Source organism: Protomyctophum parallelum (assembly GCF_964188405.1).
Source record: "Protomyctophum parallelum genome assembly, chromosome: 16".
Classification (NCBI taxonomy): Eukaryota; Metazoa; Chordata; class Actinopteri; order Myctophiformes; family Myctophidae; genus Protomyctophum; species Protomyctophum parallelum.
In genome coordinates, this window is record NC_139711.1 from 12,493,599 (window position 1) to 12,513,518 (window position 19,920).

The 19,920-nt window shown below is 41.6% G+C and overlaps 1 protein-coding gene across 1 annotated transcript; it reads left to right on the forward strand.

The window, feature by feature from the left end:
* Positions 1-1,681: 1,681 nt before the first annotated feature.
* On the forward strand, positions 1,682-19,502 carry trim105 (tripartite motif containing 105). The gene is made up of 8 exons (XM_083785893.1): positions 1,682-1,793; positions 4,290-4,619; positions 8,831-8,926; positions 11,863-12,099; positions 13,511-13,524; positions 13,682-13,797; positions 15,141-15,322; positions 17,148-19,502. Exons 2-8 carry the CDS (start codon positions 4,326-4,328, stop codon positions 17,523-17,525), a joined length of 1,317 nt encoding a protein of 438 aa, XP_083642019.1. The 5' UTR covers positions 1,682-1,793; positions 4,290-4,325; the 3' UTR covers positions 17,526-19,502.
* The last annotated feature ends 418 nt before the right edge of the window (positions 19,503-19,920 follow it).

A 19,920-nucleotide genomic window follows, 5' to 3' on the forward strand; every position in this document is an offset into this window, starting at 1 on the left:
GGCCATTAAGGCCATCATGCCATCTGGCCACCTTCTGCACTTCAGAAAACAATCTACCCTCCTGTGGATTTTGCTGTTTTCTCCTCTGCCTCGTCCTTGTCCTCGTCTGACACTGCAGTACTTTGTCTTACTCTGTAAGTTAAAAAAGTTAGAGTTACAGACTGTAACTCCGTGTAACTAATCACTCCGTCTCACACGCATTCATCAAGAACACTGCAATCAATGAGGACATTATAACATTCACAGTTAAGGCCAGACTACAAGTCCTTCCCACCAGACTCAATCTATCCATCTGGTTCCCCACCACTCAGATCCCTCATTGTTTGCATCACACCACCACAGAACAGATCACTGAAACACTGTCACACATCTTGAATGGATGGCTTGCATACAAAGGAATGTACATGGCACGCCATGATAGAATAGTGGAACTCATAGCAAAGGTTATATCAAAATACCATGCATCTTCAGTGAGAATGTACAAACATTCCAGCGTCATTCCAACTCTGTGATAACTCAGATACCTTTACATCTCTATACAGCTAATACACCAGATATTGTTGTGGTTGATGAAGAGTCCTGCAGAGAAGTGTCTGTATTAGAGATAGCCTGCACCTTTGACCACAGCCTAGACTAGAGGAAGCCTTTATGACCAAGGTCATAAAATACCAACCACTTCTACATAACATCTCAGAGCTGGGCTATAGGTGCACACTATTTGTCTTTATATTTGGCAGCCTAGGGCATACTCACAGACTGGTTGTTAGAGGGTTCCAACAACTTGGGATGCCCAAAAAGGAGGCAAAAAGGCTGGAAAAGTATATTGTGGTGTCTCTGCTATAATTGGCAGCCGTCATATATGGCGGAGACGCTGTTACTTATACCCATAGAGTACTGTGTGACATGCCTGTTGTTATGATTCTCTGTTCTAAGCGCTGGACCCTCGTCTGGTTCTGGTGTGTGACGACCTTTGGCATTTCCATGGGCAAGACGGACAGGCCGGCCCGGGAGAAGATATTAACATGACGCGAGGCTTGGTCACATTAAATCATTCACACAGTTTATTACACATACAGAATCATATATAGCTTGGATACTTCATGTCCTAATGACGTCACTGACTAGACATCACAATCACTGCCTGCAGCACGCGGCCTTCAGCGTGCCCTAACACAGCTCTAAAGTATGTTACAGTTCAGGCAGTGCACCATACATATAAGTACATTGCATATTCACGTACAAGTACCAAGTATCAGTACACAGCATGTTGTATATTACAACACCTGTTGTATCATGAAAACACATGCCATGACTTTGCAGATGTAACTTTAATGCACCTATAATATTTGTGTGTGTGCGTGCGCGACTGCAGTGTTCAACCAATACTATTAATTAAAAATTACATTTCAAGGTCATTCATTTTGTGCCCTGTTGCCTGTTTTGATTGATTGATTAAAACTTTAACAGTTTGCATAAAAGTACAGCGGTGCGACTGATTGTACAATGATGCTAAAAGGAACACATGCTGTCAGTCATACGACTGTACTTGTAGGCTACTGTACGAAACTCAAGTCAATGGCTTGATCGGTTGCTAGTCAACCAGTTAGCCAATCACAGCGGCAGCGTCCCTCCGGGCTATGGGCTGAGGACTTGTATCTGTACACAGTGTTCCTTGTTCTGTTCCGGGACCAACAAAGCAGGACAGACCAAAACAAAGCAGGTGGTCAGAAACTTTGAACTGTCGCCATTCTGGGCCCAACAAACAGACAGCTCCACCAACAACAACAGACCACGTAAGTCCACTCAATGCGTTCATTAGTAATAGTTAATTCATTGTACATTCACCTTTTCACGTTTTTCTTTAAAACGCTGTCATGTCACTGTCAGACAGCACAGCAGCAGGCAGCAAGCCAGGCATTCAGCGATGCAAAATAAAAATACAGATCTACAAGCTCACAATGCGTTGCCGATGTGATGCGTTGTGAGCTTGCAGATCCGCTATTTTTGTGGCCGCGCGACACCATCGCAGACAGTCCTACGTACGACGAAGTATAGATCAGTCCAAATGTGCATACCTGATAGTAGGACGAATTACTTTTATAAGATTATAATGTCTCGTGGTCTGTCACTTGACACCCCCCGCCCACGGGCCCAACCCCCCACAAGGTGATTAACATTAAACCTCAGAAAATGAGCATAATAGACGTTAATATTATCATAGTTTTTGCTGACCACCCAACCAAGTTGTTGTTTAGTTAGGACAAAGTCCCCGCCCCCTTTACTACACAATTTCTTCTTTGGATTGCATAGTACTATTATTTGTATGTCATTAAATGTTCTGATGAATTAAAAATGGAGGGCCCTGATGGAAACAAGACTTAAGAGCCTACTTGGATTGTTTTATTAATCTTATAGCAGACCTTATACTGAACTGTGGTTTCCCTTAGTTATGCTACAATCTACAAACTGTTAATAAAGTTTTCAATCAATCAAACCTCAACCCCAGTGCTTGAGTTGAAGTATTGGAGTATACTTGCTTTTAAAAAGCAGTACGTAAGTGTTCAAAAGTACAAAATACAAAGTACATTTTCTTGTTTGTCAATGCAATGCTGAATTGATTTAATTTCCCCAAATAATATTGAAAAATAGCTGATCTACTCGAGCTGAGCTCGCAACAATGCAGCATGTTTTGTATTTTTTTATTTTTTCAGCTTGTACAGCTATATTTGTTATGGAGCGAGCTCATCTGGTTAATTAATAATTAACTTTTTCCCTAGTAAGTAAAATATTTGTCTTTAAAAAGTGAATAAAAAAAACATTTTACTTGGCACTTAACCAGTACTAGTCTTAAAAGTCCTAAAAGGTTCTTTGTTCCCCACTTAGAATATACCTAAACCAGAAACGTAACCTAGTAATTTTAGTAATTCTAGTAAGACTAAAAGTATTTTAGCAACTTACTTATAGTAGCAAATTCTGATTTAAGCTCAGAAGTTTAGGCCTGCCTAGGCTACTTAAACTATCTAGTCTTAGCAAACAAAAAATGAACACTGGCATAAAATAAAACATAATTGCTCAGTCTCTTCAACAAAGATGGCAAAAACAAACATTCTTTGTTCTGTACTTATACATACAATTGTATAGTACAAAACACTGAAATCCTTAAACCAGAAACCTATAACGTTAACCCTAAACCCTAAGGTAAGTGGTTAACATAGAACCTGGGGAACATAGGGATGACCCCATCTTCAACTGCTTGCCTTATCCATAGTCGATTCGCGGGGGCAACAGCTCTACCAGAGAGCTCCAAACTTCCCTCTCCAGAGCAACATTAGTAACTCCTGGCCAGTGAGTCGATGTGTTTCCTCCAACTGTGCCTTCATGCCTTGGTCTGCCCCCGGGGTCTCCTCCCAGTGGGACGTGCCTCGAGGACCTCCCTAGGGAGAGACATCCTAACCAGATGCCCGAACCACCTAAGCTGGCTCCTTTCCAGGCAAAGAAGCAGCGGCTCTAATCCGAGTCTCTCCCAAGTGACTGAGATGCCAGCCACCCATCAAATTAGTTTTCTTTGACGGGTGGCTGGCATCTCCCTTTAACGATAACTTTGCCTAATATAATCTCATTTACTCAAAACAGGAAGCTGCCGTGTGTTTTTCAAATAGCTGTTTGCTCAGTCATGTCAGCTGACTGGGCGATTCTTCTCCTGTTTCTCTGCCATGCCAACACTGTCTCTTTCAGTTCAGATCAAACATTAGTCTCTAGCTTCAAAAGTGATGCTATTTTCCATCCGTGGTTTAGGGACGGGTGTAAGAAAGGGTAAAGATGAACCCCCGTGGGGCACACATTTCTAGCCTGGTACCTGGCAGAATCTTAGAATACACACTCCAAACTTCCAAAGACTGAGAAAAGAACAGGTGACGGGGGAGGGGAAATAAAAAGTCCACCCTATGTGTGTGGAGGACCCATCTGTCTGGGTCGGGACTCGGGACCCATTTGTGGGTCGCGGACACATTTTTATGGGTCCATTTATTTTTTGTTTTTAATTATTATTATTTCAAAACATTTTCAAAAAACAAATTAAAAATAATGATTTTTTTCCAGTAATTTCATGAAGAAATAAAAAAAATCGAATAAATTAGAAAACAAATGTTTGCGAAGCAACACGTGAGCTTGTAGATCGGCTATTTTCACTAGCTTGGTCCCCAGGCAAACAAATGTATTTTTTGGGTCTTGAGCTAAATATTTGGGAACCACTCCTCTAGACTAATTTTCTCTCTCTTTCACTTCATCAGTGTCGAGGAAACCCTGGACTTTGCTTCTGCGACATCATGGCTTCTGCTGCTGTCTCTGCGCTCCCGAGCCAAAAGGGCAGCAGCCTGCGCGAGGACCTCACGTGCGCCATCTGCTGCGACCTGTTCAGAGAGCCTGTGATGCTGGCGTGCATGCATCACTTCTGCAAGGCCTGCATCTCGCGCTACTGGAGAGGGACATACGGTCCCGTGAGCTGCCCGCAGTGTCGCAAAGAGTTCAGCAGCAAACAGTTCCAGACCAACTACCTGGTGTCGGCCATGGTGGACAAGGTCAGGGCCAGCACGTCTGAGAGCTACGTCAAGAACCTACAGGTGGGTTCACGTGTCCTTTGGTTCTCTGGGACTTCTTGTAGGAGTGGTTGCACCACTCAAAAAAACACACAGCCGCTGCAGTGCTGCACAACGCGTAACACCAGCTCATTTCTCAACGCCGCCCGTCTCCTGTTGAATCTGCGTATACGCGCAGCACCGCAGTACGCGCTGATCTTATTACACGTGGGCCGTGGCTCTTGGGCTTTGCTCGGCATAGTTTCCAAAGTAAAACAAAATAATAATAATGCTAAAGTAGAATCCATAGCAAACTAATATCAAACACGACACTGGAGCACAGAACTGACTGACACAGTGAATAGCAGCCAGGCAAATGGCAATGTCGCACAGTTGATGGTCAGTGTCCGTGCGCGCCAGGCCGCCAGCCATCAAGCACACCGTCATCAGGATAATGGGTAATGTAATGTAATGTGAAATTGTGAATCATGGCCATCGGGGACCAGGCAACCGTATTCGGAAACGGTTCCAATGAAACGGATTCAGTCCGTCTCAGTGTGAATTGCCTATAAGAGGCAAGGAAGCAACCAGGTGTTCAGGAGGTGTGCAGGTATACAAAGTAAAAAGGTGCTCCTGGGATCAATCGGGATAACACATCTATAGAAATAAATGGAGATCCGGGCACACTTAATAGTTAAAAAGGAGGAAAAGTTTATTGAACCGACCTGTTTCAACCTACACGGTCTTCATCAGGGCTCGTTTCTTTTCTATAGGCTAAGGCCTAACAAAATAATACTTACTCCTCTACGGCAATGATGGATAGGCTTCTTTTTTAATAACTTAAATATTTGCCTGAGTATAGCTAGCTAGTGCTACAGGTTAAAAGACAAAAAACATTTACAATACATTGAACATTAAACATAAATGGGAGACAGACTTGGGAAGTTGGGATGCACTTATGATGATGTGGATTGGGAAATCATTTTAGAGAGAACTCAGAGGGTTCTGATTTCCACCAAACATAGACAGATACAATTTAACATTTTTCACAGAACTTACTAACCCCGCTCAGGTTACACAAGATTGATAGGAGCATTTCCCCTATGTGCCAAAGATGTAAGATAACAGAAGGCTGCCTATTACATAAATTATGTTATGGAGCTGCTCACTTCTGATTGATTACTGGAAGTTCATCATGTCTACTGTCTCTGATATCATTGAGGTTGAAATACCACATGATCCAAGAATTTGGTTACTGGGTGACGTTACATTGATCAACACAAATTTTAACAAAGAGTATTTTGTGAATTTGTTTTACTCGCCAGTACAGCTGCGAAGAAAATCATCTTGGTTAATTGGAAATCTGAAAACTCACCTTCACAGAGACACTGGCTGAATGAGCTTTCATCATACTGTACTCCTGAAAAGATACTGTACAATGTACAATGTTATTTTTATTTTTATTTTTATTTTTATTTTTATTTTTATTTTTATTTTTATTTTTATTTTTATTTTTATTTTTATTTTTATTTTTATTTTTATTTTTATTTTTATTTTTATTTTTATTTTTATTTTTATTTTTATTTTTATTTTTATTTTTATTTTTATTTTTATTTTTATTTTTATTTATTTTGTTGGGTGCGAGGAGTGCATATTGGATTGGTCTTTTATTTAACAATTATTAAACATTATACCTCAAATCAAATCAAATAAAAATGTAATCCAAACTCCTCTGTCAATTGTAAACGAACGGTAACATGAATGAACTCTTCAAGCCTGACACATAAAATCAACCACTGTTGATTTAATTGACCATATAGTTAGTGTGACTGTGTCTGTGAGTGTGCGTATACAGGCACTTTGATGGGAAAAAGCGATGCGATGCCGATGGATAAATCAGTTACCTCATAGTCATGCTGCATGCGCTGTTGGTTGATGAAGAATTTCAATCCAAGGTTTGTCAATCATATTATGGTTTATGGTTGAAAGTAAACCATAATAAGTAAACTTTAAGAAGAGATCTGGTCATTATTGTGCTGCGGACAGTGCATGACTGAGAGCAGCTCCGCTCTGCTAATTGATCTGACATTTGCGCAACTTGACTGGCATTACAGTAATTAGTTATTTGCCAGCACCTGCTCCAATATAGGCCTATCAAATCAAATCAAACTTTATCTACAGGCTGAAACAAGCGGAGCATCACCAGTGCCCATCGGCGCACAGACAAAAAGAACATCATTAAAAAAAACACAGGAAAATAGCCAAATAGGCTACATAATTAAAATAATACGATCAGGTGCAATTAAATGCCAAAGAGAAAAGGTCAGTTTTCAGACAAGAAAGAAAAAAGATATCGCTGACAATGGCAAAATCATTTTTTATTAGGAATAAACCGCACGGATTTATGCTATTTTAATCGGATAGTCTGGCAGGGTACGTCGCCTTAGTCGGCCTCATTTATATTTTCCCAGCGGTTAATTTCACTCTCGTGTACAACCTTTATTCAAATACGGTATTTAAAAATGCAACCACACTTTAGATTTATTTTTCCTGGGACTGCAGCTGCACTTGTTCAGTTGACTTCCTTGTTGTTAACACGAGGGGGGGAAAGAGGAGGCGCTGCGAGGCGCAAGCATGGCTGGCGGACCAAAATGGGCCGCTTTCTTTTTTTAATAGAATAGTCTATTTGTTATTTCAAGATCGATTCCTGTGCTTATCGAACGAACGTTGATTAATCGAAGATATGGGGGTGCCTTTGGTTGCGTTGTGTGCCAGCATCAGTGTTTTGTACTCTGTGAGAAGGAGGAGACAGGCTTGCTGTGGCATTCTGGATCATTTTTAGTAATAATACCATTACCATTTTTTGAAGTTTTCAGATCGCCTACAGGGGGCCATAACCTAATCTACAGTATACAGTATAGTTCATCATACAATGGCAGCAAAAATGGCCAGTCTACAAGCTCACAACATTGCAATGACTTCTGAGCTTGTAGATCCGATATTGAGCTTGTAGATTAACTATTTTTGAAGTTTGTCGCGTGTAATGACATTCCCAAAATAGGGATGTCGGTTGAAGTGGTCGGTCTGAGTCAGATGGACTTTTGAGTGAAAAAGGTAATGCTGTTGTTATTTTGGTCAGAGTCCACTCAGTCCAGATCCAGAATTGATAATATCAGAAGTGTGAAATTGCTCAAACAGGCTCATTGTGACTCTACTTATCACATGTTACTCTTAAAAAATGCCTTGGACCAAAGGTCCTCTCCGTTTTGATATGACTTTATATGAGAGGCAATATGGCTTATCAACAGAAAGGATCCAAGTACAAATTAATGTTTAGCGGTTTCATATGTTATCCGAATCAGATCTCTGATCTCCCTCATCAGCCCTTATCAAGAACATGCACCCCAGGTATGACATCACGTGACATCATCGGGGATAATGTCATCAATAATAAGCCCATATATAGAGGTCCCTGATGTCATCAATATTGGCCAGCAACTCTACATCTGACCTTAAACCCTTAGATCTCATGGAACTGACCTGTTCTGACATCCCATAATATGTTGATCCTTCCCTATCCATCCTTCCTCTTCGATGTCTCCGTTTTGACTGATACCTGTCCATTTAAACTCTAAAAGTATTATTGCCTGGCAGCCGGCGAAAGCTAGAGTTCTCAACAGAAATGTAAGGCCCGGCCCTACCTGGGCCCTCATCAAATCCTGTACACTCAGGACACTGCCTTCACTGCCACCCTTAGATCTCCATATATGGAGCTGACCGGTTTTGACATTCCATATGTTGATCTAACCTCATCAAACCCTGTACACTCAAGACACGCTCCATATATGGCCAGTACAGAATTCATTCCATATGTTGATCTGACCTGACCCCCCCCCCCCCCCCCATGCCAAAGCGCCAGTGCTCGCAGATGCGGCTCGCTTCTCGCCCTCAGGCGTCTTACTGGTTCTATATTCTAATATAATAATATATAATCTACGGTCATTCACTACACCGATGTCTGTGTATGTTGATACTGTTTTTGGAAACGTATCGGGTTTAGTTAAATGTTCTGCTTATTACTTAGTATCATAACATTTATTGCTGTATTATAGTATACCTTGTAATCTATTGCGTTTGGACATTGCTTATGCAGTCTAGCAGACTATGTCACACATTTCACTGCACAATACATGTATGAGATGTGGCGAATAAAATCTTTAAAAGGTGATTTTAGATTGGTGTGTTTGTGTCCTCAGAAACAAATGAATGATTCATTGGAGAGCAATCGGCTGAAGAGGGAGGACTTCATGAACGTGATCCGCCGGGACAAAGACAAGATGGACGCCATAAAGGTACACTCCTCCACCACCCTTTGCGAGCGCAGCACTTAACAGATAAGAATTGACATATCGCTCCTAATGGCTGCAATGTGCATAGTTGGGTGGTGTTTGCAGATGTAGTACGGCAAGTCACTCTGTTTGCCTTTCATATCTGCAAAGCACAGCAGATGCAGACTGTAAGCAAGTACCTTTTCTTTATTTGGACTGGGTTGTGCCATCAGCGATGCATTCCTCCTGCCAGCGTTGGCTAATGTCATTTGTGCTCATGGCAGAGTAGCTTGTTTGTTAGCAAAAGCAGATTTGCATTTAGAGCGTTGCTAGCTACAGTACATCACCAGTCATTCATGTACATTCTATAAGCTTGCTGAGTTAAACAAGCACCCTGGCATCATCATCGTCTTAATCAGCATTAAATTTAGACCAAAACAAAGATGCTTTGTAGTTGCGTCCCCACCAAAGAGGTCCAGGTGTTTTTTTGTGCAAAAACTCCTTATTGGCTATTTTCCCTACCATAAGCCCTCAATGAATTGCATTGCATTGAATGGGGCTATGGGGTGTTATGCTAGTTCGCTTATTTCCATCGAAAGAAGTAGTAAAGTGTGCCGCTTGGGATATTATTTACATTATGAAGAGAGGATATATACAAAGAAATTATAATTTTGAGCGATGGAAATAAGCAAATTAGCACAACACCCCATAGCCCCATTAAATTCCCATTCAATTCAATGCAATTCATTTAGGGCTTATGGTAGGGGAAATAGCCAATAAGGAGCTTTTGCACAAAATAACACCTGGACCTCTTTGGTGGGGACGTAACAACTACAAAGAAAGGTAAGAAAGCCTTTTAGTATGGAATTCACCTTTAAGTCAAGAACGACACAATGTGGGAATGCGTGTCATATGTGGTTATGCAATACCTGTAATACTTGTCTGAGAACTACTTGTACCCGTTGTTGGAGGAGTACCCATCATCATGATGCCAGTACAGGCCTGTATTTATACATCTATGTATAGATACAGCCTGTGCCTCTATGCCCAGCTAAGGAGCATTACCTCTGGCAGTTGAGCTGAGGTGGGTAGATATACTGCCATTGCTGAGGAGCAGCAGGAGTTTAATTTAGTTTTTACACTGTCCACTGTACCATGATGGAAGAAATTCTATATTTGGAAAAGAATCCAGGATAGGAACCGGGAATGGTATATTGAAACAGTATATTGCAACATTCTGCCTAAGTCCTAAAGTTGGCCGTTCACTAAGGATTATTTTGTTTTAGAAATTAGCTTGAAATAGCTCTCTACCCGTACTTCAAAGGACCATCACGCATGCGGCATGCCTAATCAAAACACAAAAGGCAGGTGTGCTGGGCAGTCCCTGCAGGTAGTGGCCACTAGCTAAGCTACCGGTAGATGTTTACATGGAACATTTCCGGTCGTAGTGTCTACATCTGTTATTAAAACAAGAATTGAAGTATTGTGTGTGTGTGTGTGTGTGTACCTGCCTGTTCTCCCTTGGCGCACGCGACCGTTTAAAACTATGGGTTGTTGCTGGCATTAAAAGTGTCTGATTTGCGTAGAGCCGAGGCAGCCAATCAGGACGCCAGGTCGTAAGTACGGCATCCAATGCGACCATATTGGTCGCGGAAGCCAACCCCAGAGGTTATAGCCCAGCAGGCTTTTCAAGCAGATGGTAAATGTTTTGATTCTTTCATCGAATATCTTAGATATTATGAAATTGAGTAGACTTTTGAGTAGTTTGTAGTCGAGTAGTTTTTTTATGGGTAACTGCTGTATAATCGCAATATAAAAACAAATTATATATCCAATACAACAGTGGAACAAATGTGACACAAAGCTTAGCTGACCGTAAAGCCGATCGGTTAACTTGGGTTTGCCATTCAGGGAAGCCAATGCCTGTGAACACACACTGACAGATACAGACATTTTGGCTTCTGGCCTGGACAACCACTCCCTCTCAGCACAACACATCTATGAGTGACGCACATCGGTCAGATGGTGCCCAAGTTATGGGAGATGTTTTATACACTCACACAAATAAATGTACACCTCCCTTAGAATTGCATATTTATCTTATTGGTCTTTGATCCACGTTTTTCTTTGGGCAGGCATTATTACTACTTACTATTTCTTTGTTGCTTTACTGTAGCTTAAATACTTTTTCGCATTTATTTGTATTTCAAAAGGGCGTTGTAGAGAGACAGCACAAATGTCACCATGCTGGAATTGAACTGGGGATGATGCAATTTTATCAGAATCAATCTTTATTGGTCAAGTTTATTGGTTCATGTGGTTTATTGGATTTAATACGTGGCCTATACACTTACTGCCTGGTCATATAGCACCCCCTTTTGAACGTTTTATCAGTGCAAACAGAATAGGGCTGGGAGGCAATATGACTTCAAATCAGTATCACGGTTATTTCAGATTTCTGCCTCAATTATGATTAATGAATGATTTATTATGAAAATAGTAGATTACAAGTTTAGCTTGTAGATCGACTATATTTTATTTGTACAACAAAGTATAATACAGGGCTTAAAAAACAATTGTGGAGTTCTGGGATCTGGAGTTGTTTCTGTTTAGTTGATTTTTATGAAAAGAGAAAGAAAGGAAAGCTTCTTAGTTCTTGATTATTCGATTAAACTACTTGAGCAAGATTGAGTAGGCTATTGGTTCGAAAGACTCGCAATGCTGTGAGCTTGCAGGTCTGCCATTTTAGCTTTTGAGCAAGAAAAATACTTTAAAGTACAAGTTCACTCAAGTTAGTAACCACCTGAGCTGGGCCCAAATGAGGTTCTGAGAACCTTATCTGAAACCGAGCCGTAGCTTATGGAAACAAACCCAGAACAAGTTAAATAAGTAAATAAGCCACGGTCTGCGTAGTTCCTGTAGTCGACAAAGAGCCACCCATGTGTCCCTTTTTGTCTCAGAGAGCGGGAGTGGAGCTGCAGGCGCGCGTCCACGGGGAATTCAACGCTCTGCGGCAGATCCTGCAGGAGGAGGAGGCCTGCATGCAGGAGCAGCTGAGGAGAGAGCAGGAGGAGACCTTGGAGCAGCTCCAGCGCCACCTGGAGGCCAGCAAGGAGGCCGTGGCGGAGCTGGAGGAAAACATCAGACTCCTTCAGCGGGCCGACGACGCAGCCTCTGATACCAGCGTGCTGGCCGAGGTGAGCCGAGCTGTAGCCGTAGATCTTTATGAGAGATGACTCGCCATTGTCACACAAGTTCAAGTTTATCCTCAAACATTGAGTGAATTGCACTTTGTTGCACAAGCCTTTGGTGTTGAGTCAAAGTGTACCTGTAAAGGAGCATTTGCGAATATACAGTAAATACTGGATCAAAGAGTAGCGGCGCACATCCTACCTCTTAAAGGCAGATACTGGACTGGCCCTGAAGTGAACTCAGATCAAAGAGTAAGAGGTGTCTAAGATGAGCATGGGAACACACGGGGTGCATACTTAGGCCTCTTTTAGACGGCGACCATCTCCATATAACACGTCAAAGTCCCGTTGCGTTCTCATTTTTTCTTACCCTTTACACGAGAACGCACACGTTATGATATGATGTGCTATTATGCTATACTGTCGCTAGGTGGCGATAACGGGCTGCCAAATAGACAGGTCACCCACGTACAAGAAGAAGAAACCTTCACGCAAGCCTGCGCAACACGGCTCTGGGCGCGCCACGGGCTGGTATATATTTTATAATACATTAGGCTACATAAACGCTGCTGCCGCGGCTGCCGTCTATCACAAGGCTTTTTATTTACATCATGGTTTTACATTCAACATCGCTGATGAGCAGCACTTTGTAGGCGAGGAGGGAGGCTTGTTCAGGAACTCCATTATATCATAATGATATGGCTCTGCATCAATGTAATAAACATATGCGCTGTGAGCCAACATGAGCCATGATGTCATAAGTTTTGCGGATTCACCGTTTTGCCTGTTTATATGGAGACCATAGGAAACGGTGTTCTGAATGATTTCCACTCTGGGTGGCGGTTTCACTTCGATGCGTTTTCACCTCCTGAGAACACCGTTCTCGTCTAAATGACAGCGCTAAACGGTACTTTATTTTGTTTTTTATGAACACCATCCTCGTGTAAATAGCACCTTAGTTTAGACTAGTCATTGGTTAGACATGGGTTAAGGTTAGGTTTAGGTGTGCTGCCCCGTGGGAGGTTAGGTTTAGGGTGAGGGTTTGAGTTGTAGTTGTAGGACTAATGACTGGTCTAACCAATGACTAGTCTAAACCAAAAACTGTCTAAACTAAGTACTGCACCCGAACACACCACACTTTAACTATGCAATAAAAGGTTGGCAAATTAAGGGAGCTATAGTACAGTGTGGCTCTACTTTTTACTCTTTGAATATACAGAACACACCTGTAAATCAAAGACGTGATGTCTAATTGGATTTGATTTGATCTTTGTGTTGAACAAATAATTCATTGTACAGAAAACGTAGTACCATCAGCACAATCGACAACCATTTGTGTTCAATGTTTACGGTTAGAGTTGTTTGTTCGTCGTTTTGTCTCAGCTCCTCTTCTTTTTCCCTCTCCCTCTCTTTCTAGCTCCCACAGCTACGGTGAGTGTTGTTCACTTCAATATACTGTAGCTGTCAACCTCCTGTCGCACGCGTCATTTGTGTTCATTTCCACTTACTATGTCCAGGCAGTGCCATATTGTGCTGAGGATTAGTGAGCCGTGATGTGTGAAGGTAAATGTGTTTGCCTTATCATCAGATCGTGTGTGCAAGTCGGTGCAGCCCCAGAGCTGGACATCCATGCGTTCAGCAGCAAATACATGGCTCCACTGCAGTACATCACATGGAGGAAGATGTTCAGCTCTCTGAAGCCAGGTAATACAAATTATTACATCATCTTATTATTTGAGATATTCAATATCTGGACATCAATAGCCTGGCATGACCAGACTAAGACATTAGTCTGATATATATTTATATATTTATATATTGAAAAATTTTAATACGTACGTACGTTTTCAAGTGGAAGTCACAGATCTGTGAGCTGGACGCAACATGTTGTGAGCTTGTAGATCTGCCATTTCTGCTACTTAAAATATGTTCTTGAATTATATCCTATTATGGCCATAGTACAGTGCATTTTGATTATTGGTACTAAGGTACCCGTCATTGTCAGTAATTTCTTTGTATTTCTTTGTATTGTCTAAAAGCCAAAACAGAAATGTTAAATTATATGCTCCAAGGTTCAATGCCAAAATCACAATTTAATTGTCAATCGTAATTACTTGTATGGGAATTCCTCGTCAAATGTCATGATCATGAGTGACGGCTCTACGAGATAATTTCCCCTCTGAGATGGGTGTAATTAAAAGTCCAGGAATACCAGAGATACAAATGTACCTCTGTGGTCAGAGGACATCATTAAAGCAATTACCAGATCACGTTGTATATGGTCGAAGTCAGGCAGTATGTCCATATTTCAACTTTGCCCTACTTCGAAGTAGCGCAAATAGTCGATCCATTCTACAAGCGTGTCACAAGCGATACGTTGTGAGCTTACTACTTTTGCTGTTTTTGTATGTGGTTTAGGTCTGTCAGTGGGTTTTATATATATTTATTTAACCAATGAAAAGTATTAGCTTGTGACTAAATATCTTGGATAACATTGGATCCATTTGTTATTTTCTAAGGCCCAAACCACACCAGCAATTTGCCATGCAACTCTGTGCAACCAACGGGTTGCAAGTAGTTGCATGAAACCATTATCCCCAATAGCTGTTGCAAGGAGTTCCATTGGTGCGGCTTGGGCCTAAAAAGTAACAATTTTGGTTTCCAACAACAGACTATGCTCTGCTCGTAGATCTTTATGAGAGATGACTCGCCATTGTCACACAAGTTCAAGTTTATCCTCAAACTTTGAGTGAATTGCACTTTGTTGCACAAGCCTTTGGTGTTGAATCAAAGTGTAAAGTAGCATTTCACGAATATACAGCAAATACTGGATCAAAGAGTAGCAGCGCACATCCTACCTCAAGACTGGACCCGATGTGAACTGAGATCTAAAGAGTAAGAGGTGTCGAAGAAGAGCATGGAACTGCGACGATATGTAATGTCGAAATAACAAATTGTTGCGCATAGATCACTGAAAGTCACAAAAAGTGACGTGACGCATGCATTTTCAATTCAGATACTGTTTTTGTTTGCCCCCCCCCGTCCAGGCCCTGCTCCGTTGATGTTTGACGTGGACACGGCCCACCCCAGTGTCTACATATCCAGGGACAGGACCATGGCGGTGGAGAGCGACAGCATGATCTGCTACAAGCGCAACCCCAAGCGCTTCCTGCAGTGTGTCAACCTCCTGGCCGCACAGGGCTTCCAGTCCGGACGCCACTACTGGGAGGTACGTACGTAGGGGCGAGCAGGGCTGCTTCTGTGTCCATTATCCCATTCTGGGCGGGAACCCCTTTTGGTGTTTAGCATTATGTTCAGAGTTGGGGTCCGTTACTCATAAAAGTAAGGCACTACATATTACATATTACTTTTGAAAAAAGTAATGCCTTACATTACTTTATTACTCCCTGGAGAAAGTAACTAGTTACATTACTCGTTACATTACTTTTGCGTTACTCCATAAAATCGCATGTCGCATTGTCACATAATTTACCACTTAACAAATCTTTATAATCCTAATAAGGAGGACATACACAACATCTTTCTTTATGCTCTTTACCAGGTTGTGGAGGAATAAAACAAAATGGGCCTTTCCAAAACGGTCTAGTGCAGTGGTTCTCTTGACCTTGAACTTTTTCTATGCAAACTTCTAATCAATTCTTCAATCAATCAAATCAAATATATTCAAATAAAAATAATGAGACTGAGAGAAATCAGTAGCCTATATGTTCACAGTGCTTTAGGATCCCTTTCTTTATGATGTGGAGTTCCCTGCTCCATGCTCATTAAATGTAGTTTTTCATGTCGGCATATTTGGTTTATTCATCTCTGCATTAACTAACTAGTGATTGTGACTCTGAGAGCACATACATTCTACAACAAACAAGACCCTCCCAGCAGGTTTTGGAAGAGAAACAAGCAGCCATGTCTATGAAAACAAGCCCAAAAGAAGCCTGACTAGGCTATTATAACACAAGCCCAAAGTCGCTTATAATAAGTGGACATGGCAACACCCCAACTGCTCCGTCTCTGTGACAGTGGGAGACTGGCTCGCTGTGAGCAGTGCTGTTGCGGAGATTTTAATACCGAAACGACGTAAATTTGACATGTTCTAGTCCGCGACTCCAGCGCACCATTACTGTTCATGTTCAACTCATCTCCGTTGTGTGCATTAGTCCAAAGCAACACTGCTGAAAGCAGCCACATGACGCAATTAAGTAACGAGTAACTGCAGCACTAAAGCGACCAGTAACTGTAGTGTGATTATCAATTTTGGAGGAGTAGTGTCGTTATATTACTCGCTACCGACCAAAGTAGTGTCGTTACAGTAACGAGATTTTCCGTTACTCGTTACACCCAACTCTGATGCTTTAGCTATTGAAAAATAGCAGATCTACAAGCTCATAGAGCGCTACGAGCTTGTAGGTCTGCTATTTTTGAAGAATCGACTGACATAGAAACATAGCTTTTTCAGAAAACTGTCAGGATGTAGAAGACATTTTTAGAATCTGATCTCAGGTCAGAATATGTTATCTACCATTATTCACTACTGGGATCACTACTGGGAGGTACGTGGGGGGGAGCAGGGCTGCTACTGTGTCCATTATCTACCATTATTCACTACTGGGATCACTACTGGGAGGTACGTGGGGGGCGCAGGGCTGCTACTGTGTCCATTATCTACCATTATTCCATCCATGACCTTCCCATGAATCGGATAATCCAGAAGGCCGTTAAATGTTTGGACTTTTTTTAAAATTATATATATATATCAACCACCATGGATCAGCATTGCTGCCTAATTGTGATTGCGGTACCGTTTCTTAATGAAGTATTCAATTAATCAAACGCATCAATTAACCACTTATTTTATACTTCAACACAACTATGGTATCGTGCAAAGAGTGAAAATGGCCAATCTACAAGTGCACAGCACGTCACAATGTGTCATGTTGTGAGCTTGTAGATCGGCTATATCCACTATATACTTTTGTAATTTTTCAAGTTTCAAATTTTTCAAGTTTGACTTTCCTGTTGCACCCTCCCTCCCCCAGGTAGGGGTGGGCTCAAAATCCAAGTGGGATATGGGCGTGGCGTCGGAAGACGTGGACCGGCAGGCGCGCATCAAGCTGAGCCCCGAGACGGGCTACTGGACGCTGAGGCTGCGGAACGGAGACGAGTACTCCGCCGGGACCCAGCCCTGGACCCGGCTGCAGGTCAGCAGCGCCCCCCAGAGGGTCGGGGTGTTCCTGGACTGCGAGGAGCGGAGGGTGTGCTTCTACAACGCCGACGACATGAGCCTGCTCTACGCCTTCGCCGGCGGCCCGCGCGGCAAGGCCTTCCCCTTCTTCAGCCCCTGTATCAGTGAGGACAACCAGCGGCCGCAGCCTCTGCAGCTCATCCACTACCCCGCTGTCGCCCTGTCCGGATGAAAGGCACTGGTTATCTGGGGGGTGGGGTGGGGGGGGGGGGGGGATTGGTCTGGCACTCCTCAGTTTGAATTACATTTACATTTTTCTCACCGCCAGAGTTGTGGGTGACCAATCAGAGCCCACTATTCAAAGAGAGATCTTTTTGCTGTTGACGTTTTTAACCACCCCTTGGAAATGAATCTTCCAAGTTCCAGACTAATGTCTGCGCAGTGATGTTAGTCTGGAACTTTATTATTTTTTATTTTTTAGAAAATGTTGACAAATCTTCTGTTCTGGGGGTCCCTCCCTAGCCAGTAGGCTGAAGTCTCAGTCATGGGTCATCGTACAATGCTCACTGAAAAGAACTTTCGTGAGCGATTCAATAGTAGCGATATAATAGTAAAACACGAGCATCACCGTCATACCATCAATTAAGCTTAAGACAGACAGGTGCTGCCAATTAAAGGTAGTTATTGACCAAAGACTCCTATTTCCAATCTGTTAAATAATATCTGTTTTTGATAATAGTTAGTTATCTATCGTGTCTTATTGCTTTGGTAAGCCATAATTGATCACACCACTGCTGCTTGGCATATTTTCCTATATCCAAAATATTGGATATTTATATCTTAACTTGTGTTCATAGTGTATCCACACCTTGGACACCCTGAGAACCAATGGTTATCATTCTATTAGGGCTGCTACAGTTAATACTTAATAGAATTAATCAACTACAAAATAATAATTGTGGGGTAAGACATCTTGAGAAACACATTGCAATACATGAGCAAATTGAGCATGTAGATTGGCTGTTTTCGTGATGGGGCATAAAGGGCTTAAATGCAGTAGCATAAATGGACTGAAGGCTGCAATCGGACTAATCAACTCAGTCATTATTAAAACATGAATATATATATATTTTTTCATCACAGGCTAAATATTTGAGTCTGCTATTTTATACTTTGTTGTGCAATAGTGTCTTGGAAAAATTCCCCAAATAGCCAATCTACAAGCTCACAATGTGTCGTAATTTGAAAAGTGACAACCAAAAGAATATCTACTTTTTATTTTTAATGAGTAGTTTTATTAACTTTTGTGCCCCTGAGGCCAAAGGTTTCAATTATGACAGATTTGAGATAGTAAGGCAAGAGTGACTGAGACTTTATTTAAGCTGATTTTGCATAACTATTCACACTCCTTTTTCTTTTCTTTTTTTGTTATGTTTTTTTTTTTGTGGCTTTCGTCTTTATTTATTTTTAAATATGGAGGGACAGACAGTAGGCTGACAGGAAATGGGGAGAGAGATGGGGGGAAGACATGCAGTAAAGGCCGTCGGGATCGGGAGTAGAACCCGCGGCACACTGCGACTGGATTACCAGCCAAGGTGCCTGGACCATTGAGCCATGGCCCAGGCTGTTCACACTCCTTTAAAGAAAAAGATAAATTAATTAGGTTCAAATGTTATCTGCGTGGAGAAATGATGCCTTCTGTGCACAATGCCATAGTATATTATGTATTATAACAATGTCTGGAAGAGGTAAGTGTTGTTATAGTTTCTATTGCTGTATGAATACTTTTGTCACCTTTTGTTGTAAAACTCTTTTAAAGTGGTAACGCCACAAATTATTTTATAGCACTTTATAATTAATTTGGTTCTCTGTTGTGCCTATGTCTCCAATCTTTCATCAATCACCTTATGTTTAATAAGATGTAAATGATTAATGGACCATTATGATGTATTTGGGTTAATGTTTTGATATTTACAGTTAAATACTTAAACATTTCCATACACATCGGCTGTACATTACCTTACTGTGTCAATGGATTTATCCACTATGCAATACGATAAAAATTGATGTCACTGCTGCAGTTGCTGGTGTAACGGTTTCCGACGGATAGGGATTTTAAAGTGCAATTTAGAGATTGCCTGTTTTATGGTCAAAAGCCAAATGTTGTTATTGTAAAACATGGAAATAAAGGTAATCACCATTAAACATTTTCCCTCTCAGTTGTGACATTTCACTCTGAACTTCTGAAGTGTCCTGAGTGGAAAGAATCAATTTCCAGTGTGCAACATTGCACGCTGGTTTAAAACACCCAAACAATGGCAAATTAATAATAATAATTAAAAATGACGACTTCCTGTTACTATTTAATAGTAACAGGGAGTTTTTGTCTGGGTTTTGTGATGTTCTGTACGGTCAGAATCAGCTTTGTTAAATAGTTTGCATTCGTTTACACAGGCCGAATAAGAGCCTGCACTGCCCTGCAGAGTGGTCTCGTTTACACAGGCCGAATAAGAGCCTGCACTGCCCTGCAGAGTGGTCTTGCCGTACAATGTAAGTCAATGAGGAGCATGTTTTGAATTATCAATTTCTAGTCAATGGAGAAATGATGTTTGCTTTCTTGCCCACCT